At 40.3% G+C, this 26,114-nt stretch overlaps 2 protein-coding genes across 4 annotated transcripts; one reads left to right on the forward strand and one right to left on the reverse strand.

Moving 5' to 3' along the window:
* The first annotated feature begins 397 nt into the window (after positions 1 to 397).
* znf362a (zinc finger protein 362a) lies at positions 398 to 14,269 on the forward strand. 3 transcript variants are annotated; one of them, XR_009203049.1, is made up of 11 exons: positions 602 to 1,212; positions 3,888 to 3,951; positions 4,832 to 5,078; positions 7,267 to 7,392; positions 8,075 to 8,417; positions 8,544 to 8,768; positions 10,077 to 10,155; positions 10,571 to 10,729; positions 11,364 to 11,485; positions 13,643 to 13,946; positions 14,047 to 14,269. XR_009203049.1 is itself a non-coding variant. In XM_058373588.1 (9 exons), the coding sequence occupies exons 2-9, from the start codon at positions 3,889 to 3,891 to the stop codon at positions 11,478 to 11,480; spliced, it is 1,359 nt and encodes a 452-aa protein (XP_058229571.1). In that variant the 5' UTR covers positions 398 to 542; position 3,888; the 3' UTR covers positions 11,481 to 11,486. The 3 variants fall into 3 exon arrangements, 2 of the variants coding, with proteins under 2 accessions (XP_058229571.1, XP_058229570.1); XM_058373588.1 differs by lacking the exons at positions 602 to 1,212; positions 13,643 to 13,946; positions 14,047 to 14,269 and adding an exon at positions 398 to 542 and having other exon boundaries at positions 11,364 to 11,486; XM_058373587.1 differs by lacking the exons at positions 13,643 to 13,946; positions 14,047 to 14,269 and having other exon boundaries at positions 603 to 1,212; positions 11,364 to 11,486.
* On the reverse strand, positions 11,419 to 24,564 carry si:dkey-264d12.5 (myosin-11). The gene is made up of 19 exons (XM_058373585.1): positions 24,117 to 24,564; positions 22,831 to 23,004; positions 22,100 to 22,220; positions 21,813 to 22,018; positions 21,656 to 21,727; positions 21,264 to 21,426; positions 20,156 to 20,227; positions 17,778 to 17,884; positions 17,616 to 17,690; positions 17,468 to 17,529; positions 17,165 to 17,381; positions 16,825 to 16,920; positions 16,624 to 16,715; positions 15,709 to 15,850; positions 15,496 to 15,632; positions 15,282 to 15,399; positions 14,719 to 14,774; positions 13,415 to 13,559; positions 11,419 to 11,557 (listed from the first exon to the last, which is right to left on the reverse strand). Exons 1-18 carry the CDS (start codon positions 24,129 to 24,131, stop codon positions 13,424 to 13,426), a joined length of 2,061 nt encoding a protein of 686 aa, XP_058229568.1. The 5' UTR covers positions 24,132 to 24,564; the 3' UTR covers positions 11,419 to 11,557; positions 13,415 to 13,423.
* Positions 24,565 to 26,114: the final 1,550 nt, after the last annotated feature.

The raw sequence follows: 26,114 nt of genomic DNA on the forward strand, positions 1-26,114 counted from the left end.
TTATTATTATTATTATTATTAATGTAAAAAAAGATTATGATTATTATTATTAAAAAACTCTTCTGTATTTTTTTAAATGATTGCTTAATTATAAAATAATATTATTGACGTAATTATTATTATTATTATTATTATTATTATTATTACTGATCCCCCAAAATGAATGACGTCTGTGCAAACCCTCTATTCAAAAAAATAATGAAAATGAATTTAAATAATAATAATAATAATAATAATAATAATAATAGAAAGCGCGAATGTTCCTGTTTTTTTTGGCTTCATGTTATTATTTGAAGTTGAACGCAGAATATTTCGAGTCTGAACAGAAACCATGATGATGATGATGATGATGATGATGATGATGATGGTGATGATGATGGGTATGAGTGTGTTTCAGCTCTCTGCCTGCAGCACCCAGAAGTGAACAGTAGGCGACCCGGAAGGTCTGAACTCCGACTGAAAGCGAGCTGAAAGAAGATCTTTAGCATTTTTTTATTAAAAAAAAAAAAAACCCTCCCTAGAACCAGGACCGAGCCCGTGGGGTAAGTGTGTGCGCGTCTTTCAGCATCTGCAGCGCCTTTATTATTTTTTTGCGCATTTTACGCATTGTGTTGTGAGATCTGTCCGGAGTTATCGAGGAGCTCGGAAAAGTTCAAATAAAAAAAAAAAAATCTAAAGCAGGGGAATGGCTGAAGACAAGCCTCTTACATGTGGAATTTTTTTTTTTAGCAATGCATTAAAATCTTGTTTTGCGCAACAACCAAAAAATACCGGATTTGATTTATTAGCTAGATAAATTTTTTTAAAAATCCCAGAGCAGACGGTACATGCTGTTCATCGCGATTTTGTGCGGCATGATTGTTGTAGGAAGTCTCATGTTTTTTTTTTCCTCTCTGTCTTTTTTTTCCCCTCTTTGAGCCGGGCTATTCAAACCTGCAGATCTAAGTAAACAATCATTCGAGCTCTTAATGCAAATAAACGGAGGGCTTCTTTAAGGTCGTCGCGCGACGCCTCTAGTTTCCAGGATCCGTTTCTGCGTGCAGATTTCGGGGATCTGCAGAATATGGCGTCTGGTTCCTTTATAAAAATAAAGACAGGCTGCCATTTTTGTTTTCCTTTTGTCTGAATTTTTTAATAAAACTGTCTGAGAATGTGGGAGAGGCGGCCCAGGCACGGCGCGCATCGCGCTTTTCCACCGACCTCCAAACCGGGGTTTGTTTTTTAATCCGAATTATTTTTATGGGGAGCTTTGCGTTTGTCTGTTTTATTAAAAATAAGCATGACAATAAAAGTTCCGAGATGCCGATAGATTTAAAAGGAGGAAAAGTTTAAGTAGCTCAAGTTGAGATCTCGGGTTTCGTCGCGGATTTGAAGGCGACCGTCGTGACCGTCGGAGTGGACGCTTTATTGTATGGATCTTACTGGTCATTTGGAGCATTTTTACATTTTTTTTACACGGATTTCTGGTTTCAGTGGTGGAGTGTTGCAATGCTATTCACCCTGCACCTCCTCTCTCTCTCTCTCTCTCTCTCTCTCTCTCTCTCTCTTCCACATACACGGATATTAAACAATGTAAATGCTGTAGGTTGCATGGTTGATTTTTATTTTTTATACAAGCTGTATTTCAGATAAACAGACAGAGATCCATATACTTAGATAGATAGATTTAACGAGATGTTTAAAGCTTTAGCCCTAATCCAGGCTCTGTTTCTGCTGCCTGTACATTCAGCACACAGGCCTATAGAAATGTAAAAGGTGATTTTCTTCTTATATGCAAATGAATCTTTTATTTTTACGCTTAAGCTTCTTTTGTTGCAAAAAAAAATATATATATCCTTGAATGGGTTTCTTTTTATAAAAGACTTTTTACACATTGCGTTTCTTTTCACTGAAGGGTTTATTGTGTATCAGTAAGGGCTGTGCAGTATATCGTGGCTTAATCAGATCGCAATACTGTTATTAATAGTGAATAGTGTAAATATGCAAATGAGGGGGTGTGGCTATATTCACATTGTGATCTCATACTTAGAAAATACAAATGAGTGAATTTTTTTCTGTCAAAGCAATGGACATGAAAAAAATATTAATATGCGGAATGTCACTTTTGTCACAAATCTATGGCTTGTGGGTGTGGCCTGTCCAACATTATTATATATATATATATATATATATATATATATATATATATATATATATATATATATATTATATATATATTATATATATAGTAGTAGCTATCTATGCTCACTAGACAAGTCACCGATGTCTTCGTTTAAGTATATGTTATCTATGACAGGATGAGCTGAAACTATGTTTATTCAGAGAGTAACTGGAAACTAATTGCAGGTAGGAGTTAAAGTCGTGATCAGGGAACTGACGAAACGCCGGACCTCACGCAACGGATCGGTTCGAGCGATTATTTCACTATATCATGTCATTGAAATGTGTCGGTGTCAGTGCGTACATAAAAAAAAACGAGCTGTCACATCATGCAAAGTGTTGAACCCAAGAGCAAACGTGACATCTCAAGTTGCAGGGCTTAAACAAACATACGTGTGCAGCACATTTGCAGCCTGCTCGTTAAGCTATTTTTGTCTGTACAATGCAGCCCAAGTGTGAAAATTAGTTTGTTATACAGTAATGTGCACATGAAGACATTTCCCAGCTCTGGCCTTTAGCTGGCAGCCATACCTCCGTTCGCTTTTCTCGAAGAAATACCTCGTCCTTCTAGAAATCTTTCCACGCGATGGGATTATTTGAGGAATATCGCTTTCATGCATTATGGATTTTTTTTTGCCCTGCATGGCTAGGCCGTGCATGTTTTGGCAGCGTGCTCCGGGTTGAAGGCTGTTTGACTAGGGGTCTGCACAGAGGAGTTCGTTTGCACAAGCCAAAAATAATAAAGATGATATGTCCAGGCGTATGAACTCCAGACTTTTGCAGAATGTTTTCTTAATGGTGGTTATGGGTGTCTGTTTCACTTCCTGTTGGAACTTTTCCTTTTCAGCCTGTGTTATGCGACGACTTGGTGTAAAAGCACATACACGTTTCTTTCAGGAGCTTTTTACACGAGCTGGTTTGTGCTCATGACTGATGAAGTGTGCTGCCGGTTTTGTTTGCAGGGTCATGACTTGGGGGGATGGACGACTCGGAGGGACTCTGTTTGCTCAGTGTTGCTTTAGTGTTGCTTCACTTCAGTAAGCTGTAGGATGTGATAGGGACGTTATTTTTCCCTCCAAGTGTATGAGAAGGTCTCTGGTGTGTTGAGTTCTTCTACACTTGTCACCCTGGTTCCTTTTTTTTCTTTGTGGTCAGCATGTCACTTCCATGTTAGTATCGCTTTTGTTTCCTGATACATCAGCAAATTTTACATTCACTACCTAAAGCCTAACTGCTTATTAAAAATGCATCTACTTGTGTGGTTCTGTGTGATATATACATACGTGTGTGATTCATACAATAGTAGGTGCGAAATGTTCAGGACAAGCTTAGTTTTTTGAGGCTGGTGAGAGAAAGACTGTTTATAGCTGCTATAACCTAAGTGCTGTGTAGTATCTCTCCTTCATCACACTGCCATCACTGATTATTTTTGTTTAACAGCTTACGTGTGTAAACGGCTAACTCGCTAACCCCAGTATATAGAACAGAGCTCAGATCTCAGACCAGTCCACACATCTCACAGATTTAACCTCCTCATGCATGTACAGTTGAAGATCTACATTTCCTTTGTGTGTTTTGAGAACAGCTGTAATTTTGAACACATTATCTCTTTCTGCATGTGGTATTAAGTTAATTTCACACTAATAGCGAACAGCTGTAACGGCTGTATGTTGAACAGGATGTAACTGAGAGTTTCTGTGCCGTCGTTGTGTTTTTTTTCCCCTCAGTATGGCCGAGCCACGGTTTAATAACCCGTACTTCTGGCCTCCGCCTCCTGCGATGCCTGGCCAGGTAAGAGTCATAAATTTTACATTACATAAATCAGCCCTAGACACATTAATAACTTTACTACAGTTTATTTGACCTCGCGTTAGGTTCTTGTGTATTGATTTAGACTTTAGATTGATGCTTTAGCCCTGTGTGCTCACTTAATTCTTTTAATGTAAAGGAGTAGTTCTTATAGTGTAACTTATACATTTATATGTTCCTATTTCCCCAAATATCATCAATCTACTGAAATATAGTAATTTAAAAAACTTAAAGTACTAGAGGCTCATCCACAATCTTTTACATAACTGCAAATGCCTGAATGTCCATAACATTTTTGTATTAAATGCCATGATAAAGAAGCGTATTATTATTATTATTATTATTATTATTATTATTAGTGTTGTTGTTGTTTACAATAAATAGCTTTGTCAAGACAGTGCAGAAAACTTTTATCTTCTTCGTATAAATATTAAAGTTTAAGCTAAGAGGAAAACCCTGCATAAGCTTACACCATCAATTCTGTCCATGCTTCTGTAGGATAGTCCTGAGATGTGGTTTACAACATCAGCAGTTCTGTGTGAGATCAACTGTGGGTCACGTTTTGAGACAGATCATTACAGAAAACACTCTGGATGAAATTCCATAATTCCATTACTCCTTAGCTATATTAGCATCAGAGCTCCCGCGCAAAACTAAAGAGTGAACCTCAGCATCAGAAAAGTCTCATCAGATCGAGTGCATTCCATTTAAGTGGAGCGTTGTGTAAATCCTCGCAGTGTGCTAGGCTTGTTCTCGTAGCAGCTTAGCTAGCAGGCATTCATGGCAGATCTGATTAACTGGTATTAACCGGTAGAGGGCTACTTGAACTTTTCCAAATGTTCTCTGTACTTACTGTTTTCAGCTGGACAACCTCGTTCTAATTAACAAGATCAAAGAGCAGCTGATGGCTGAGAAAATCAGACCTCCACATCTGCCCCCTACTTCAGTCCAGTCCCAGCAGCCCTTGCTGGTTCCCCCGACGCCTGCGGAAGGTGGGACGCACAGCATGGCAGTGTCAAAGCTCCAGCAGATGCCCGGCCTTCCTCCTCATAGTCCGACGCAGCCCGATGTGGCCCTGCACGCCCGACCCGCATCCAGCTCCGTCGCAGGTAACACACACCACACCATGTGTCCAGTCATTTTAGCTGATATTAATAACTTAATACATTTGTCATGTTGTTACGTCATATTCTATAGTACAGTATTGCAGTATGTCCCGTGTTATCATTTTTTTTATTGTTGACATTAGGGATATAACAATATGGTATTGCTCAGATTCAGATACATAATCTAATCTACATAAACTATATTGCCAAAAGTTTTGGGACACCCTCCACATCATTGAGTTCGGATGTTGTTTTTCAGGGGTTGATCTTGGCTTCATACCAAGACATTTTGGACAATTTCATGCTCTTTGTGGGAACAGTTTGGGGATGACCCCTTCCTGTTCCAACATAACTGCACACCAGTGACCAAGGTCACTGTGAGCAAGGTCCATAAAGACATGGATGAGTGAGTTTGGTGTGGAGGAACTTGACTGGCCTGCACAGAGTCCTGACCTCAACCCCATAGAACACCTTTGGGATGAATTAGAGCGGAGACTGTGAGCCAGACCTTCTCGTCCAACATCAGTGCCTGACCTCACAAATGTGCTTCTTCTAAAGGAATGGTCAAAAATTCCCATAAACACACTCCTAAACCTTGTGGAAAGCCTTCCCAGAAGAGCTGAAGCTGTTATAGCTGTATATGGGACAACTCCATATTAAACCCTAAGAATGGGATGTAAAGTGATGTGAATGTAAAAGCAGACGTCCGAAAACGTTTGGCAATATAGTGTATATAGGAATTGGTTAAATAGGGCTGGTCAAAGTCTAACATGATAACAACTCTACTTTAATATAACATTCTGGTCATATTCAGTTATCTTTTTAAATAAACAAGCATAACAATTATTATTTTACTTAAAATATAATGTTTAAACAACTCCGTCTAAACATTTTGTCAAACATTTAAATGCCGCTAAAAATCAGTATGGCATCTTTGTACTACTTCCGGCAAACGCCGACAAACCGGAAGTCGTTCATTTTGAACAGAGACTCGCGCGTGGCCTGTGGGCGGAGCCGACTCTGTCAGGATGCGGCCGAAAGTTATATATTTTGCTCAAACATACACTCCAGGAGTGAGTTATTAACAGCTTTGTGTTTTATATTGAATGTTGATTTCATTAACACTCGTGTTTTGGTAACGTTTATGAGTTACACCGAGTGCTTTAGGGCGATTTGTTTTAATGAGTTTGCTAGCTAGTTAATGCTAGCTAATCAGAAATACAGCTGGAGTTGTCCATGACTAGCTAGCATGCTAATTCCCTGTATAAGTAACAGATATCGCACATATGTACTGGAAGTCAATCACTTTTATATTTATTCATTAGCCAATGTATTTATTTGAATTTTTCTGTCATTGTTATATTTTAAATGTCACATATTATGTAGGCTGTACTTTTTGAGACTAGTCTGTTAATGCAACACGATCGCCGCTAGGGGGCGATCTCACACCGGACATTCGGGGGTTTTAATCACATCTCTGCAGGTTTGATGCTCACAGATTTTTATTTATATTTACATACACTATGTTGTTAAAAGTTTTGGGACATCTGCCTTTACATGCACATGAATGTAATATGGAGTTGTCTCGCACTTTACAGCTATAACAGCTTCAACTCTTCTGGGAAGACTTTCCACAAGGTTTAGGAGTGTGTTTATGGGAATTTTTGATCATTCCTCTAGAAGTGCATTTGTGCGGTCAGGCACTGATGTTGGACGAGAAGGTCTGTCTCACAGTCTCCGCTCTAATTCATCCTAAAGGTGTTCTGTGGGGTTGAGGTCAGGACTCTGTGCAGGACAGTGAAGTTTCTCCACACCAAACTCACTCATCCATGTCTTTATGGACCTTGCTTTGGTCACTGGTGTGCAGTCATGTTGGAACAGGAAGGGGTCATCCTCAAACTGTTCCCACAAAGAGCATGAAATTGTCCAAAATGTCTTGGGATGAAGCTGAAGCATTAAGAGTTCCTTTCACTGGAACTAAGGGGCCGAGCCCAACCCCTGAACTCAATGATTTGGAAGTTCCCAAAACTTTTGGCTATATCATGTAGTTTATAAGCAGAAGTAAGAAACTAGCTCATAACTGCACATCTCATATATATATATATATATATATATAGCCAGTGTTTTTGTGACGTCACTACAGTGAAGCCTTCCTTCAAACTGACATGTGTTTCCTTCATGTTTCTCCCAGGACGCATTCTCGGTGACGTGAACCTGAACCTGGATGATAAGGCAGCCTTAAAAGCGAGAGGACTCTGGGAAGACTGGCATTTACGACAGATTATAGACCAGCCGTCAAGAGCGAACCATCTGTCAGGTAACAGCACTCACTGATTCAGTCGTGTATCATGCGTGTATCTGGGTTGAGCGGGTTCCTGTGCTGAGCGGGTTCCTGTGCAGATCTTTAAATACAGTTAGTCTTGAGAAATGTAAAGAGTTTTGTTGAGTGATTACTGCTAAGGTAAACAATACAGTTATTGAGGAATCAGAGACAGAATGCAAGGCCAATAACAGAAAATACTAAAACATGCCTTTGTTGAGAAGGAAAGTGAAAGAAATGACATTGTATGACATTGAACCCCCTGTTTCTTGCGTTTTCATGTCTCCCCACTGGTGTGTTGTGTTCTCAGTAATTATTGTGGCTGGTGTGTAATTTGTGACACATTAAAAAGGTAAATACATTTTTCTGGTGAAATCAGAACTAGATTAGAATTATTAAAACTAGAACACAAAGTTTTCTCATTTTAAATTTTATAGTATAGTCAACTAAATTAAAATTAAAAAGACCACACAAATGCTTTCAACCAGTCAGTATGATTGTGCTTATTTAATTGTTTGTCAATTCATAAAGCTCCACCTTTTGCACCATCAAGGCTTGTGTGTAAATGTGTTTTGTGGGTGTGGTTTAACAGGCTAAAATTCACTGATTGAACCTTTAACCAGGTTTAGCTTGCTGTTGACAGAATTAAAGGTGCTATATGGTTCTTTCTGATCATCAGGTATAGCGCTGTCCTCTCGCACCGGCAATCAGAACACGACCGAGGCCGTGACCCCGGCCACGCCCACATCCTCTAGCAGCATCGGTCACGCACGCCATGGAGCAGCGCCTTCCGCAAACCTCCTCTCAGGGTTGGCCTGCACCATCGGGGCGGAGCCGATCAAAAACAGTGGAGGGCTTGCGGGGCTGCTGGGACCGCCCCCGAAAAGCGGAGGACGAGGCCGCAAGAAGATCAAAGCAGAGAATGCGTCCGGTCCTCTCCTAGTGGTACCTTACCCCATCCTGGCTTCAGGAGCCGATCAGTCGTCTGTAACAATCACGGCCAAAGAGGGCAAATCATACAGGTAAAAATATAAATCTGGAAAGGATTACGTTTTGGTGCTCCAGCTTCTGTTCTCTGGTTAAGATGTCATGTCTTCACATGCTTTGCGTGAGCTTAACTTGTGATTGTGTGTGTTTTCTCCCTTCAGGTGTAAAGTGTGTCCTCTGACCTTCTTCTCGAAGTCGGACATGCAGATTCACTCCAAGTCACACACAGAGGCCAAGCCGCACAAATGTCCTCACTGCACCAAGTCGTTCGCCAACGCCTCCTACCTGGCGCAGCATTTACGCATCCACCTGGGGGTGAAGCCTTATCACTGCTCATACTGCGAGAAATCCTTCCGCCAGCTTTCACATCTACAGCAACACACCAGGTGAGATCAGAAATTATCAGGAACAGGAAGGAGCTTATGAGCTAATAAGTTTCTTTCATCTCTGGTATAAAATTGCCCAGTGTAGTCACTAGATATTTGTTGTTATCCCCAGTTTGATCAACGGTTTGCGATCTTTTGGTCAAAGGCTTTCTGTAAAATAAATCTGACCTTATGAGGATGGATTCCATGAAAATGGTTTTAAGTGATTTGAACTTTGGAGCTGTAGAGTCTATTAGTAATATTAGGTCTGAGTTTACTGCCACTTTATATAATATATCCAAATATTATTAGGATTGGGTACTGTTCACATTTTTCCCAGTACAGTACCTGTAATTCAGTACCAGTACCCAACGGTACCTTTTTCGGTACTTTACACTCTGTGTAGTAACAAACACCTCACCTAGTGTTAATGTTATTATTAGTTTAACATAAAAATCATGGTACAGAATCTCAATCTGTAAACTAGAAGTGTTAACTGACGCTAGAAAAGTGCAGCGTTAACGGTAACCATCACTGAAAATACCGTTTTCTCCAACAACTTATCAAATTAGATAGGATAATTAATCACCTGAAGATGTTGACGTTGTCCTCGATGCGTCACTTAACATTTCATCGTCCTTGTCCAGGGGTTCGACTTTGCCTGGTGTGCTATTTTTGTTATTTTGCTGCGGGAGATCAGGCTGATAAATACAGCACACTATCTTGAGCTTTTAAATCCATGTTGTGTTTGATTAGCTGCTTCCTGAATTTTAGAATTACAAATAGTGTTGTCTGTAACTAATTTTGTAAAATTCAGCCACACTGGCGAACGTTTTCAGTTGTTGTGTTTGAACGAGTCACGTGGTAACGTACTCTCGGGCAGATGCGTTCTCAGGTACTGAAATTTGGCACGGATTGATTTAATGTAAATCGTTACTCTGTAGTATTGATGCAAATTGGTCGGTTCCCTTAAAAGTACAGAGTTCAGTACCCAACCCTACTGGTTATGCCACTAGACATCACTGCTTCACACAGTCATAATGACCGCTTCCTAAAGATCCAGCGAGGGGGTCTGCAGTTTTTGATATAATAATTTTGATACAGTGCTTAAAAATGTATTACATCTATAGATAATGCCAAGTTTAATAATAAAAGTTATACAGGTGCAAATTGGCTAGTTTCTGTATAAAATAATTCTGCACTGAGGTCTGCTGGATTTTTCTCACAGTTAAAAACGTTCCCCGACTATAAAAATGTTTAGATGCTCAAGCCATTTCAACGCAGTAACGAACACCTTGTTTTGCATCTTTTCTCTGAACGCACCTGCAGAATCCACACAGGTGACCGGCCGTATAAGTGTATCCAGCCAGGATGCGATAAAGCCTTCACACAACTCTCCAACCTGCAGGTAAGACGCTGCATGGCAGTGGGCGGGGTTTATCATGGTAGTGTATTTCAGGCACTTCTTGATCAAATTAAGTTTTGTACACAATCTATTAGCGTGTATGGTTATAACACATGGTTTTAATATCTAACTTGAGTGTGTACATTATTTAATCAAACTACTGATGCAACAGTTTATGAAAGATTTACAAAAAACTAATACACATGATTTAAATAGTACCTTTAATATTTTGCAGCTCTTTGTACATTGTGACGTGTAAAAAAAAAAAAAAAAAAGCCTAACAGCACTGAAAGAAAGAAGAAAAATAACTGTAAAATTAGAATACTATAGATGTAGAATAAAGTGTTGAGTTTTTTCCATTTTAAATCATCATGCAGTATTTAATGATCCATGTTTGTGTTTCTTGTTGGTCCTGCAGTCTCACCAGCGGTCACACAATAAAGACAAGCCTTACAAATGCTCGAACTGCTACCGCGCCTACTCCGACTCCGCCTCTCTGCAGATCCACTTAGCCGCACACGCCATCAAAAACGCCAAGGCGTACTGCTGCAGTATGTGTGGTCGAGCCTACACCTCCGTAAGTACCCTAACTACAAAAGACTTTTTTTCCCCCCCTCGAGGCTTCAGCTATCCAGTTTTGGTGAGTCCATGATAGCTTCAGAGTCCTGTTCTTGACTTACAGATGTGGACACTTAATCGTAGCCCGTGTGCCTTGAGGGTTGTAAAGAGTGACTGCTGCCATGTGATTGATTAAATGCATAAACGAGCAGGTGCACAGGTGTTCCTTATAAAGATGGGCGGAGACTATACACTGAGCAGGCATAACATTGTGACCACGATGTGTTAGAAGCAGGAAAAATGGACAAGTGTAAGGATTTGAGCGAGTTTGATGAAGGACCAAATTGTGATGGCTAGACCACTGGATCAGAGCATCTCCAAAACGAACAGTAGAGAACCGGCGACAGGGTCATGGGCGGCCCGTGTGATCCGATCCAACAGACGAGCTACTGTTGCTCAAAATGGCAGCAAAAGGGGACCAACACAATATTAGGCAGGTAGTCATAATGTTATGCCTGATCTGTGTATTTTCTTTAATTAATGCCAGTAATATGAACCAGCATGTCACTTCAAGTCTCTTTCACAAGTTACCTGGATAAGGACAGCATTCCATGCACATGATTTTGATCTTTCTACATTTCCTCCTTTTCCAGGAGACGTATCTGATGAAGCACATGTCGAAGCACACGGTAGTGGAGCACCTGGTGTCACAGCACTCGCCGCCCCGGAACGAATCTCCCAGCATCCCCATCCGCATCTCGCTCATCTGAACCTGGTCAGTTCCTCCTCCTCAGATCACCACGTCCTGGTGGCGTGTCCGTTTGTTCACTTCATGGTTCCTCGGTTTCTGGGAATACGTACTAAAATGTGTTAGACTGCGTTAATATCACCTCACGCTGAAGGAGTTGTCGTTTTTATTCGCACTATCACTCGCTCTCCCTCTACCTCAGTGTGGAGTTTTAGAGAGTCGTTGAGGAAATAGTAGGGACATCCAAAGACAGTTTTTTTGCAGCACTTTGAGGCCTTGAGGCTAACGGAAATAAAAAAAAAAAAAATCAGTCTAATTGTTGGACAGTAAAAAGGCTATAGTTCTTGGCAGCTATTTTTTTTTTTTGACATTAGATGTTATGCAGTTTAAAAACTGTCTTGTTTACATCCAGTGGTTATAAACTTGTATGCTGAGACCTTTTAGAGCACGGACCAAGTCCAACATTGTTTTCTGAAAATTTCCTAACTTAGATCGAAAAATTCATTCCTTTTTTTAATACTGTTTTTATTTTTGCGCTTATTCTTTTTAAGCTACAGACCTTCCACAAGGTTGTAGAGTTAAATGAATAAAAAAATGACGTGCCAAAAACACAAAAAAAAGATGCTGGTTTGTCAACTCCGGTGTACATAATCACTCGAGCTCACTGCCACTGGTGTATAAAGTTAATGACGACTCCACTGCATTCATCTGCCTTTCTACTTTACTGTGTAAAAGTCTCAGCTCAGCTCTTTATCTGGGCACAAAAACACTACAGGACATCGGAGTCCAGTGGGGACAGGGAGAGTCCAGTTTTATATTTGTCCCTAAACTGCATGCTCCAGAGTGTTTTATTCCACTGCAGTTCTTATTCCAACATACTCCTTTTTTATTTTAATCTATTTTAAAATTGTGGAATGGCAAAAAGAAATCTTTTTGCAACAGGGAAACTTTCTCCTCAAGGCCTTCCAGCTGTATTTGTTGATGATAACCCTCTAGTTAATTGGCAATGTTAGTAATTTAAAAATAATAAGAAACCGGTCAAACACTGGAGTGCCTTAAGGAGAGGCTGAACTCACTATTGGACGTTTATATTTAAGGAAAACTAACGTTTGCATATTAAACCTTAATGCAAAATTATCCTAAAAGTAGAGATCTGAAGCTTTGTCCTTTTCTGTAAGAGAAAGCTGAGAAAAATGAAAATTAACGTATGCCTATACATCTCTTCCCCGTAAATAATCCCCATTCCCAGATAAATAGCTTTAAACACATCTCTGCTCAGGTGGGCTGAAACTTTCGCACAGTGCTCTACAGTTCACGTCACGTCTCGAGTGTGTACATACGTTTATGTTTTTAAAGTGCGTCTAACGTCATCCTCTTCTACGTATTATCATCACGTCTAAGTATTAATAATATTATTTTCTATCCAGTCAAGCCTTAAATATTTTATCACTAATTGTTTATCTTATTCACATCTACCATATTGGTGTTCTCATTGTATTCAGTACTGTACGCCTTTTTTTTTTTTTTTTTAATTTCCTAGCATGATTATTCTGTAAATAAACTATAAAATACTTGTTAACCCCTTTATATAAAAAAATCTAGTTATTATTACAATTTTTTTTTTAAAAATTTGTCTTGCATTGTGGTACTCTGAAAAGTTTCTTGGCTGCTATCATATGCAAAGTCGAGACTTAGAATGGACTTATAAGAAAAATAAATCTGAAAAATCTGCAACTGGGGGGTCGTGTTTTCTTTCTTTTCCTTTGATGTGTACTAAAGGACTAAGGTTTTAGTCTTAGATTACAAGCAAGTGGTTGCTATAGTAACAAAGCCTGTCTTCTGGAGCGAGTGTCCTAAAATATTTGTACATCATGACTGACTATATTGTTATAGATAGATATATAAATAGCAACAGTGAAATGGAGCTTATTGACATCAAATAAATAAAGCTGTTACCATAAAACATCACCGCAGGTTGTGTGTGAAGATGTTCATGTAGCCCTGTATATCTGAAGCACCGCTCGGACTCGCAGAGTCTCCCGGTTTCTCCACACATCCGTCTTTAGTCTTCTGGATGATGGACGTTTCGAACCTCCTTTCACTACGGACAAAGACAGACGTGAACATTGTGTGTTAAATGTAGTAAGTAAGGAATTAAACACACTCTGTGTCATGCCGTTACAGGAAAACAACCAACAACAGGGAAGTGTAATGGAACAGAGACGACCTGAAGTGGGTTATTTTCTTACAGCAGCATGCCTACTTATTCCACTTATACCTCAACAATTTGTCAGACACCTTATTTATGAATAAAGGAGTTAATAAAGACATTAATGAATGCAGTTTGACCAAAAGTCCAGACAGGATCCAACACCTCCTATAGGCTTCATCAAAATATTAACACACACACATCCACTCCATGGAGAATTTGTTTCTGCAGCAAGGAGTACTTGATTATTCTATCAAAAAAGTGTGTCAAGATCTTTAAGTAAGTATTTTCTTTTTACTGATACGTTTCAAACGTTAACAGATTCTCCATCATGTGAGTAAAAAATGTTTTAAAATGATCCTTTGCCTCATTTCCAAAGGGTGCCGATAATTCTGGAATTGACTCTGTGTGGAAGACACCGACCCCATGTTGACTTTGAGGACAACAAGCTCCTATCATCAATACACAAAATAACATTCTACAGATACTGTATCTCCACACAACTCCAACTGACTGTACATGACTGTAGAAAGGACATTATGAATAATTTGTCTCAGAGCAGCTTTACAGAAGAAAAGTCCAAGATTAATGTTAGACAAAATCATCCCTAATGAGCAAGACTGAGGAAAATGGTGAGATGGTAAGAGGAAGGAACCTTGAGAGGAACCAGACTCAAAAGGGAACCTCATCCTCACTGAAAGTGTGATTATAATGGTTTATTATTTATAATCACCCAGATGAGGATGAGGTTCCCTTTTGAGTCTGGTTCCTCTCAAGGTTCCTCCCTCTTACCATCTCACCATTTTCCTCAGTCTTGCTCATTAGGGATGATTTTGTCTAACATTAATTTTGGACTCTTGTACTATGTTTATGTTCTGTAAAGCTGCTGTGAAACGATGTCTATTGTAAAAAGCGCTATACAAATAAAATTGTGTTGTGTGGCACGAGTACACCGCTATTCAAACACAACCTAGTCTAGCCAGGAAGATGTTCTAATGGTCAGTTCCCACATCATCTATACATCTCACTGTGTAAAATTTGTAGGATTTACCTGAAGCTCGTGTCCTCTGTGCACTTGACATCACTCCTGTGATGTTTCTTCAGGTACTGTATGAGAGGGGAATTGAAATGTTGGTGAAATCTTCACGCTAAACACGGAAGCTCTAAACACTAAACACACGAGCTCCAACGTCCATCTCACAATATGAGAATTGTATACACTATACAGCCAAAGAGTGTACACTTTATAGTATAACAAATTTAAAAACTTATTTTAGAGAACTAAAGACATCATGGACCTGTGAGAAGTCTTCAAGTAAAAACACCAAAATCTAAATAAGGAGCCAGACAGAAAATATGACCAGTACTACTCTGATCTTGGTTTTATTGCCTGTGAAGGATTTTGTTCTTAAAAAAGAGAAGAGTATCTTCATCAGAAGGCACAGCCAGCATTCCAGAAAAAGCACAAGCCTCATTTTAAGCTACATCTCAAACCGCTAATAATCACTAATAAATTTCCGTCCAATCACATACCCGGGTGATTAAATCATTAGCATTAAATTATCACTGAACCTGTGTGTGCAGTTTATCCAAGTAACACAATCAATCATCTACCCGAGTGCTTATTAGTGATTCCAAGTCCCACAGCCGTCTCTGGAGCTTGGAGATCTGCGTGGACTTCTCCATGTTCTTCTCCCACTGCTGCATGCTGTCCTGCTCCAGGAAATCAACCCTGAAAAAGAAAAGTACAAACACACAGGACTCTTAGAACATTTTTATCCGAATTCTCTGTAAGTCCAGGATGAGTTGATCGATCAATATTCTGTACCTTCGCTGCAGAGCACAGATTTTAGCTGTGGCGTTTTTTCTCTGTTCTTCTGCTTCGGTCAGCTGACACAGCAGCGTTGTCTTGGTCAGAAGCAGAGCGTTGTTCTCAGAGCTCACCATTTTCACCATGTCGCTCTCCTGGAGAGAAACATCAGCGATCATTTCTAATGGACCTTCTCTTCTAGTCTTGTCACCACCACCACCATTACTTTACCTTCTTAAATCTCTTGGTGAGGATGTCCAGCTCTCTCTCCTGAGCCTTGATCTTCTGATCACGCCGGGTCATCTCCTGCAGATACACCTGTTTAGCTTCTGCAAGTTTTTCTCTGTGGCGCACCTTCAGCTCATCATATTTTCTAAAAAAAGAAACAAACAAAAAAGAAACAAACAAAAAACAAACACACACACGTTAGCAGAGACGATGCTGAAGAAGTCCTCTCCAAAATGCTAATAGATTAGCTAGTTCTAGCTAGCTGGATAACCTGAACAGATTATAAGCATTTATCAACATGACTCAAAACTCCTATAAGAAATAGAGTGCAGTTACCTCATGTTAGCTAGATGGCTAATTAATGTGAAAAACCTCAGAGATATCAAGTTTAATCAAAATGTTATGTTAGATGATGACTTTTGTTAAAAATACAAATAAATAGGACTTTCAATCCTGCAAGACATCCTCTCAGACTATCTTGTTAGCTCTATGGCTAATTAATGTGAAAATCCTCTCAGAAATCATGTTTAGTCAACATTGTGTTAAATACAAATAAAAAGGAATTTCTTTCTGTAAGACATCCTGTCAGGTTAGCTTTTGTTAGCTAGATGGCTAAGCTTAGAAAGGAAAAATAATAAACATTTAAAGATCCTCTCAGAAATCCTGTCAGGATGTGTTTGTGTGTTGGCTATTGTCATCAATAAAATAAAATACAAAACAAAAATCCTCACAGAAGATCCAGCCAGATTACCTCACGATAGCTATCGAGTTAGCATTAGCATTGAAGATTACAAACATTTCTCGAGATAATCCAGTCAGGTTAGCATCTGTTTATAATCCTTCTCGGCTCGTGTTAGTTGTTTAAGAAAAAGCCGGAGCTCCGCTGACAGTCCTGAGGGGTGTGTGTGCAGTTTGTACCTGATGTAGGAATGAAGGTTACAGTGGACCTGCTGGATCTCAGTCTGGAGTTTCTCACAAAACTCCCCCAGTTTCTCAAAGTCCTGTCTGAGCTGGAAAACCACACACACACACACACACACACACACACAGGTCATTAAAACAGCCTAATTCTAAAGATCCATGTGTATTTACACAGCTTCAACAATCCATGCTAGATACCTTCAGGTTCTCTTGCTCCTGGAGCATGGTCTTGAGGAAGTCCTGGGTGTTCTGTGGAGAAGAAAAGGTCTCAGCTTTGCTATGAGAAACACACACCTGATAAGAGGTAGAAATAACACAAATAGTATGTGCGACATAAATAAGGCAGAATTAACAACGCTAACAATGAAATGAATCATTCAGCACATCACCTTCTCAGCAATGTTACTTCTATAAATTACTGATCTTTTTATCTGAATAAATGTCAAAATGACTAACGTCAAATCCATTTTTCTCATTTTGGGTCCTTCACCCTGTGCTACACGAGGGCTGTGTGAGATGTTTCTGACTCAACCCTCACATTTTCCTGAAGCTGCTGCACTTTGGCATCATGGACTTTCTCCTGGAGCTCTAGAGTCAGCTGTTCTGCCTTCTTCCTCTTCCTCTTCTCATCATCGCACTCCTCCTCGACCTTCTTTCTCAATGCTTTCTCCTGCTCGAGCTCGACCTGGAGCTTCATGACGACATGGTTTAGCTCCTGAAGGCTGCTGAGCCCTTCCTCTAGCTTCTCTGGGCATCTGAGAAATCTTAATTAATTAATAAATAAATAAATAAATAAATAAATAAATAAATAAATAAAATCACTTCACAAAAGAACTGGTACCTTTTATTTCCATCCTTTCGTTTCTTGTTCTTGCCTTTGGGCAGAGAGTGAGTGTGACCAGGCTGGTGTGGAGGAAAATAAAGAATGAATACTTTTAAAATCCAGATTTGATGTGACTAACAAAAGATGATGACGATGATCAATTTACCAGCGTCAGCTCCTGGGTCAAAGCGTAGATAAAGTCCTCATCTTCACTGTCCAGCGCCTTGATGTTTCTATCAATCTGATAATTAAAATAAAAATAAGTAATGAGACAGGGAAAATAATATTTTCTTGACATAAAAATACAGAGCTTTATGTGAATTTATACCAGCTGTAGGACTTGCTCACGCATGGTGTGAACATTGTTCCTCAGATGACGGAGCTCTGCATCCAGGACCTCGTTCTTCTCCTTCATCGCCTGAACCTCAGCCAAATCTGAGGACACAACAGGATGAGTTTAACATTTGTGTGCTCAACATTTGTCCTCAAAGTTGACATGTTAGAAGCAGGAAAAATGGACAAGTGTAAGGATTTGAGCGAGTTTGACGAAGGGCCAAATTGTGGCTAGACCACTGGAGCAGAGCATCTCCAAAACTGCAGCTCTTTTAGGGTTTTCCCGGTCTGCAGTGGTCAGTATCTATCAAAAGTATCCTTTAAGTAGCTATGGAGGTCCCACCTCACAACTTACAGGGCTTAAAGGATCTGCTGCTAACATCTTGGTGCCAGATACCACAGCACACCTTCAGGGAGCTAGTGGAGTCCATGCCTCGACAGGTCAGGGCTGTTTAGGCAGCAAAATGGCAACCAAAACAATATTAGCCAGGTGGTCATAATGTAATGGCTGATTAGTGTATTATGAATGCAAAACAGATCTCACAAACGTAATGAGGAAATGACTGTTAGGAAAAGCTCTGAAGTGTTGAGGCTTCATAATAAAGTAGAAAGATGAGAAACATCTTATGGTTTGCAAAACTCGAGTGTGTTAATTATTCATAGGTTTACTTGGGTAATCTGTCATTTTTATTAGGGAAGACAGCTCTTCATGGATCTCTCCATGATAACTCATAACACCTGCTGCCACCTTCACTCAACCCCATGCAGTTTGCGTATCGTCCAAACCACTCCACAGACGATGCCATCACCACAACCCTCCATCTGGCCCTCACACACCTGGACAATAAAGACAGACACTTACCTACGAATGCTGTTCATTGACTTCAGTTCAGCATTCAATACGATCATTCCTCAGCACCTGATCGAGAAGCTGAGTCTGCTGGGCATCAACACCTCCCTCTGAAATTGGATCCTGGATTTCCTGACTGGAAGACCTCAGTCAGTCCGGATCGGGAACAGCACCACCACACTGAACACTGGAGCTCCTCAGGGCTGTGTGCTCAGTCCACTGCTGTTCACTCTGCTGACTCATGACTGTGCAGCAATGCACAGCTCCAACCACATCATCAAGTTCTCCGATGACACGACCGTGGTGGGCCTCATCAGCAAGAACGACGAGTCAGCATACAGAGAGGAGGTACAACAACTAGCAGCCTGGTGTAAAGTCAATAACCTGTCTCTGAATGTCGACAAGACTAAAGAGATGGTTGTTGACTTCAGGAGAACAAAGAGTGACCATTCTCCACTGAACATCGATGGGTCCATCGTGGAGATCGTCAAGAGCACCAAATTCCTTGGTGTTCACCTGGCGGAGGACCTCACCTGGTCACTCAACCCCAGCTCCATCACCAGAAAGGCCCAGCAGTGTCTCTACTTCCTGCGAAGGCTGAGGAAGGCTCATCTTCCACCTCCCATCCTGACCACCTTCTACAGAGGGACCATCGAGAGTATCCTGAGCAGCTGAATCACTGCCTGGTTTGGGAACTGCACCGTCTCGGATCGCAAGACCCTTCAGTGGATAGTGAGGACAGCTGAGAAGATCATTGGAGTCTCTCTTCCCTCTGTTACAGACATTTACTCCACACGCTGCGTCTGCAGAGCTAACAGCATTGTGGATGATCCCACACACCCCTCACACACACTCTTCTGCCATCCGGAAAGAGGTACCGGAGCATTCGGACCCTCACAACCAGACTGTTAAACAGTTTCTTCCCTAAGGCATCTCAACAGAGAACTGAGCTGAACTGGTCACACACACACACACGATTCTGATCTCAACAGGAGAACTGAACTGTGCTGGACACGGACACACACACACACATACATACATACATGACACACATGCACAAAAGCTGAGAACTGTGTTCCAAGAAGAACTGAACTGTGCTGGAGACAGACACACAATAAATTGTCCTGTTTGCACGCACATGTCAATTTACATTTTTTATATTAATCCTGTTTACATGTGTCCCTTTAATATTTGCATTCACTGTTCTTTGCACAAAATGTCAATTTCTTATTTGCACTCACTGTATACACTGCCATCTGCAAAAAAGTCAGTCTATATGTTGTTTAACTTCACTGTGTACTGCATCAGCTATATATGGTTGAAGTGACAAAGCTTCTTTGACTTTGATTAAATCCAAAACTTCTACGTCTGCACTTGTTCATTTGCACATTTTCTACTATTTGCACTTCTGGTAGATGCTAAACGGCATTTTGTTGCTATGTACCTGTACTTTGTAATGACAATAAAATAGTATCTATCTATCAATCAATCAAAATATGTTAAGGTTGAGGAGGTTGTGTTACCACAGTGTTTCAGCTTCTCCACCTCATGCCGAAGCTGCTCAGCATCCACCTGTGCACCATGAAGCTCTGCATCTGAGAGAACACAATTATTTCTCAGTATATGATGCACTATATTGCCAAAAGTTTTGGGACACCCCTCCAAATTGAGTTCAGGTGTTGTTTTTCAGGAGTTGGGCTCGGCCTCTTAGTTCCAGTGAAAGGAACTCTTAATGCTTCAGCTTCATACCAAGACATTTTGGACATTTTGGATTTCTTGCTCCCAACTTTGTGACTGGCCTGCACAGAGTCCTGACCTCAACCCAATAGAACACCTCTGGGAGACTGCAAGCCAGGTCAAAACTGGGACGTCTGCCTTTCCATGCACATGAATGTAATATGGAGTTGTCCCGCCCTTTGCAGCTATAACAGCTTCAACTCTTCTGGGAAGGCTTTCCACAAGGTTTAGGAGTGTGTTTATGGGAATTTTTGACCATTCCTCTAGAAGCGCATTTGTGAGGTCAGGGACTGATGTCGGACGAGAAGGTCTGGCTCGCAGTCTCCACTCTAATTCATCCCAAAGGTGTTCTATTGGTGCACTGGTGTACAGTCATGCTGGAACAGGAAGCGGTCATCCCCAAACTGTTCCCACAAAGGAGCATGAAATTGTCCATGTCCAGGTCTGGCTCCGTTCTAATTCATCCGAAAGATGTTCTAATGGTTCCTCCACACCAAACTCACTCATCCATCTTTGAAATTGCCCAAAATGTCTTGGTATGATGAAGCATTAAATTCTAATTTTATTTGTCACATATATTTTTGTTTGACCCTTGAAAAGGAAAAGACAGAAAAAAGAAAAGGATAAAATATAAAATACAAAATGTAAAAACTACAATTTTAAGATAAAATAAAATATATATAGAATAGAATAAGGTATGGTATAATAAGTATATAGAATATGTATATAGAATATTTATAAAAATGAAAGAATTCCTTTCACTTAAACTAAGGGGCCGAGCCCATCCCTGAAAAACAACACCTGAATTCAATGATTTGGAGGGGTGTCCCAAAACTTTTGGCAACAGTGTATATCTCTCTTTCACACACACACGAACATCTCTGAAGCTCTTACCGTAGGCAATCTTGGTCAGGTGAGCTGACTCGAGCTCATCAGTGAGGCGCCGGATCTCCTTGTGAGCCAGGTTCAGTCTGGTGGCAGCCTCGTCCAGGTCTCTCTCAAGCAAACTCAGCTGTCGATCTTCACACCTTTTGTCCTCACTGGTTTGGTGATTATCCTACCACAGCAACAGAATAAGTCTTAATTGGATCACAGTAGACTGTTGTTGTGAACATCAAAGTAAATAAACATCTTTCCTAGTCCTCTGTGCTGATACTTTAGCTGTGCAAGTGTTAATAAAGCAGGAAGTGTGTCTGCGGAGGTCAATTAAATCATGCAGGAGACATGTGATCTGAAGAAGAGCCTGGAGGGAGATTGATAAGATTTTATCTAAATTGTGTAAAAACCTGCTTGTCCTGTGCAGACTTCCTGAATCCAAGCAACCTCTTCCAAGGGCTCTGACCTTGCAGTGGTGCCACCTTGTGGAGAATAGAGTGTGCAGGTTCTCAGGGCCAGAACATTTTCATGTCACTTTGAACACATTTTTAATAAACGTAACCTCACCTTTCCCTCATTCTCATGAGTTCTTCGTTTCTGAGTGCACTGTACATCTAGGTTCTTCGAGTTCTCTTCTTCCAGGGCTTGAATCTTCTCCATGAGAGCACCTCGGTCTGCGAGAAGATAAGCCACCAGCTCGCTCAAGCTGCTGGTCATGACCTCATCCAGTCCTTCCTGCACCAACATCTCCGCTATCTCGCTCTTCTCCGTCTCTGTGTACACCAAGAAGCAGAAACAATTTACTAGGGATCAGTAGAATACGGCCTTTCTGTTATATATTATAGATAACGAACCTTGCTGCAGATTGAGCTCCATCATGTTGGAGCATAGCACTTCATTTTCCTGTTCCAGCTCCAGTGCTACAGAGTCCCGTGTCTTGGAGAGACTCCGGATATTCTGGATGTAAACCTGAACCTGTGATGGTGGGATCACACACACCGCATTACGTGATGCTAATATACGACAATATTATTCATAGCATGGAGATTTATACACTATATTGCCAAAAGTTTTGGGACAACCCTCCAAATCATTGAATTCAGGTGGTGTTTTTCAGTTCTTCCTTTCCAGTGAAAGGAACTCTTAATGCTTCAGCTTCATACCAAGACATTTTGAACAATTTCCTGCTCCCAACTTTGTGTGAACAGTTTGGGGATGACCCCTTCCTGTTCCAACATGACTGCACACCAGTGACCAAAGCAAGGTCCATAAAGACATGGATGAGTGAGTTTGGTGTGGAGGAACTTGACTTTCCTGACCTCAACCCCATTTGAGATGAATTAGAGCGGATTACAGAGTTCCTTTCACTGGAACTAAGGGGCCGAGCCCAACCCCTGAAAAAGAAAAACCAACACATGAATTCAATGATTTGGAAGGGTGTCCCAAAACTTTTGGCAATAGTGTTTTTGGAGGTCAAAATCGTTCTAACCTCCCACTTTAACAGGGTTTAATCTAATGATATTCTCATAGCAGGTCTAGCACAACATTTTCTAGTTCATCTAAAATCATCATACTCAAAACTCACCGTTTCGATTTCAGCAGCGTGTTTATCTCGCAGTTCCTGGAGTTCCTGAGTGAGCATCCTCACACTGTTCTCCTTCTCGACATAGAGACCCCACAGACGGTCCAATCGCTCCGAGTCAGAGGGGATCTCCAAACACAGACCCTCCTGCTGCAGTCGCAGCTCCATCTCCAACACCTAAAGCAGAGACAGTCGAGAATATGAGCAACACTTCACAATACACCAGCAGAGTCTAGGGTTTTACACTGCAACAGCAAGTTTAATATTTTGTACAGTGTCACGTATAAGGATTGAGATGCACCCATATATTCACTTCTGTTAACTTTGTATACACATGAACAAGTCTGATTGGTTAAAGGATGCTTGCTTTCACTATCTCACATCACCGAACCTCTCAATGTAATTAAAACATACACTGTTCATATGTATAACCATCTTCTTGTTTCCTAAACACGACAATAAAGCTGACTTGGCGTACATCGAGTGTCCGGTAAACTTCTCTACATGATATATACACAAACACACATTTACTTTAAACAAGCGTCAATATTTAATGATGTGCAAATTGACCATATTTTACAGCATTACCAAAGTAATGTAACTCTTACATATAGACTAATTAACTTATGATTAATGATTATTAAAGCCATAACAGGCAAGTAATAATTAGGGGTGTAAGCCTTAAGATTAAACAAATACAATACAATCTGAACTTTTAATGAAATTATTCGATATTTGACGATAATATGCTGTTACAATGTTGATTTATAGGCAACAACTGGATATATAAATCTGTTAAAATTAGATTTTGTAGTTTCTCATTAACATGTGTGATGAAAATGAAGTAGACCTAGTCCTAGTGTTAATTGGGGAAGTGTAGAGGAAAAAAAAACACCAGACCTCTTATCATATAAAATTATCCACATATGTTAAAAACATTTGTTTCCACACCATTTATTTGTCCTGTTTGAATAATATTCACTAATCAGGTTCGCTCCACTCCTATAAAGGACCAAGTGTGAATAAATGAACTAAATTTAGAGCAAACTAAAGTGTTTCTGCACTCAAGCTCACTTAGGAATCTTGTATTTGTTTTTTAATCATGTTTTTAAACCATTGATGAAAAACTAATTAAGGTTTAAAACTACTAAAGGTCTTTATAATTAGTTAACATTACTAGTTATGAGTACAATATAATAAAGATTAGTAAAAAACAGTTGAGTGAAAACTTTAGATTATAAAACTTGCGTCTTTTACTTTAGCGAACTATAAACTGATAAAATGTTTACCTCCTCTGCTTTCATGTTCACCGTGCACACGAGACAACTCGATATTAACTCAATAACTCGGTAAAACTAGAACCCAGCTCGGTAAACGAGAAATAATAGTATGTTGAACGGAGTTTCTCGTCATGATGAGCGAATAACGTCGCGTTTAGTAATCATCGATGTAAAAACAAAATAATCAAGGCGTTGCCAAGCAACCGAAATTTGCACCGCTTCATCTGCTTAATATCCAATTAAACAGGTAATTGTAGTATAAGAAGGAGAAAAGCAGCTCTGTGTGTGTGTGAATTTGTTTCCCCTCCATGTGTGCAAACAGAAGGACTGAAGCTCCTCAGCGCCTCCCAAACACTCCGAAAAAGGACAAGAGGAAAGAAATCCTTACAGCTCTTTAAAGCCTTTAGCAGCTTAGCTAGGTCTACCTTTAACCACGTGTGTCCTAAACAGGATTATTTAATGATTTAATGTCATCATAAGCGACTGTCACATTGCATGCATGTAAATTCTATTTTACTTTTATACACGTTTACTCCATCTCACTGAATAACACGTGCAATTCGTTACATCCGCCGCTTGGGGCACTGTTGTAACATTTGACATAAAATAATTTCCATCTATGATCCAGTAACAAAAGTTGGAAAAAACACTCAGAGCAGGTTTCCTTTCCTATGAAGCACGAGCCACACCTGATTCCACAGGTTTAATCATGGCTTTTAAAATACTATGAGGACTGACCCTTTCTGGATAAGACTGGACACCCCTGTCTTGGAGTGATCTAGGATAACTCCTTCATACAGAATGCGTGTTTTATTAATCACAGCATCACTAGACAATCCTCAGGAGTCTGTGAGCTCATGTGCTATGTGAATGACAATGGATAAGAGGTTCAAATTCACCTCAAGTGACTCGGAAGAAGCATATAATTGCCCCTTCTCTATCCTGAATAATATTATTTTATATATATATATATATATATATATATTATTCAGGATAGAGAAGGGGCAATTATATGCTATTCATACTTTAACCTCTCCTTAGAAACAACTCTGATACTTATGAAGTCTTATGAATTTTTATGAAGGGTTGTCCCCCCCCCCCTTCCACATACTCATCCCTCTTATTCAACAACACATTAATATTGTTTCTATAGTAACAGCAACTCAATCACAGGACCTTGTATGGATGATGTGCTTCATAATCTAAATCTAATAACATTGTATTTTTTTTTTTTTAAATGTTTAGCAAAGAATTAGGTGGAATCATTTATATGCTGATGTTTTCTGACTCTCCTGCGTCAGAGCTCTATATTGTCTTTCCGGCTCGTTTCTTGGTAACACAACAAGCTGTTGGTTTATTTCTGTCTTTTTAATATTGAGAAATAAAAAAAGAGAGAACTCACTCAGAACAGGAACTAATGCCACACCATTAAACACAGCTACAAAGATCAGCCATAACATTATGACCACCTGCCTAATATTGTCGGTCCCCATTTTGCTGCCAAAACAGCCCTGACCCATTGAGGCATGGACTCCACTAGATCCCTCAAGGTGTGCTGTGGGATCTGGCACCAAGATGTTAGCAGCAGATCCTTTAAGTCCTCCAAGTTACGATGTGAGTCCTCCATGGATCAGGCTTGTTTGTCCAGCACATCACACAGATGCTGGATTGGATTGAGATCTGGGGAATTTGGAGGCAGGGTCAACACCTCAAACTGGTTGTTGTGGTCATCAAACCATTCTTGAACCATTCTTGCTCTGTGGCACAGAGCATTATCCTGCTGAAAGAGGCCACAGCCATCAGGGAATACCATCAGTTTCCATGAAAGGGTGTACAAGGTCTGCAACAATGTTTAGGTAGGTGGTACGCGTCAAAAGAACATCCAGGTGGATGGCAGGACCTGAGGTTTCCCCAGCAGAACATTGCCCAAAGCATGACACTGCCTCCGCCGGCTCGCCTTCCCAAAGCACAACCTGGTGCCATGTGTTCCCCAGGTAAAAGACACAC

Source organism: Hemibagrus wyckioides, linkage group LG21 (genome assembly GCF_019097595.1).
Source record: "Hemibagrus wyckioides isolate EC202008001 linkage group LG21, SWU_Hwy_1.0, whole genome shotgun sequence".
NCBI lineage: Eukaryota > Metazoa > Chordata > Actinopteri > Siluriformes > Bagridae > Hemibagrus > Hemibagrus wyckioides.

What these genes read in the sequence shown, in the direction of transcription:
- znf362a (XM_058373587.1), top strand. Translation starts at nt 1,151, where the DNA reads ATGTGGGAGAGGCGGCCCAGGCACGGCGCGCATCGCGCTTTTCCACCG. An exon ending in CCACCGACCTCCAAACCGGG is followed by an intron (nt 1,213 to 3,887) that starts GTTTGTTTTTTA and finishes TTTTCCCCTCAG; the next exon opens with TATGGCCGAGCCACGGTTTA. An exon ending in GTGGTCGAGCCTACACCTCC is followed by an intron (nt 10,730 to 11,363) that starts GTAAGTACCCTA and finishes CTCCTTTTCCAG; the next exon opens with GAGACGTATCTGATGAAGCA.
- si:dkey-264d12.5 (XM_058373585.1), bottom strand. An exon ending in GGAGAAGCTGAAACACTGTG is followed by an intron (nt 17,885 to 20,155) that starts GTAACACAACCT and finishes TTGTGTCCTCAG; the next exon opens with ATTTGGCTGAGGTTCAGGCG. An exon ending in TGCAGCAGCTTCAGGAAAAT is followed by an intron (nt 16,921 to 17,164) that starts GTGAGGGTTGAG and finishes ACCTCTTATCAG; the next exon opens with GTGTGTGTTTCTCATAGCAA.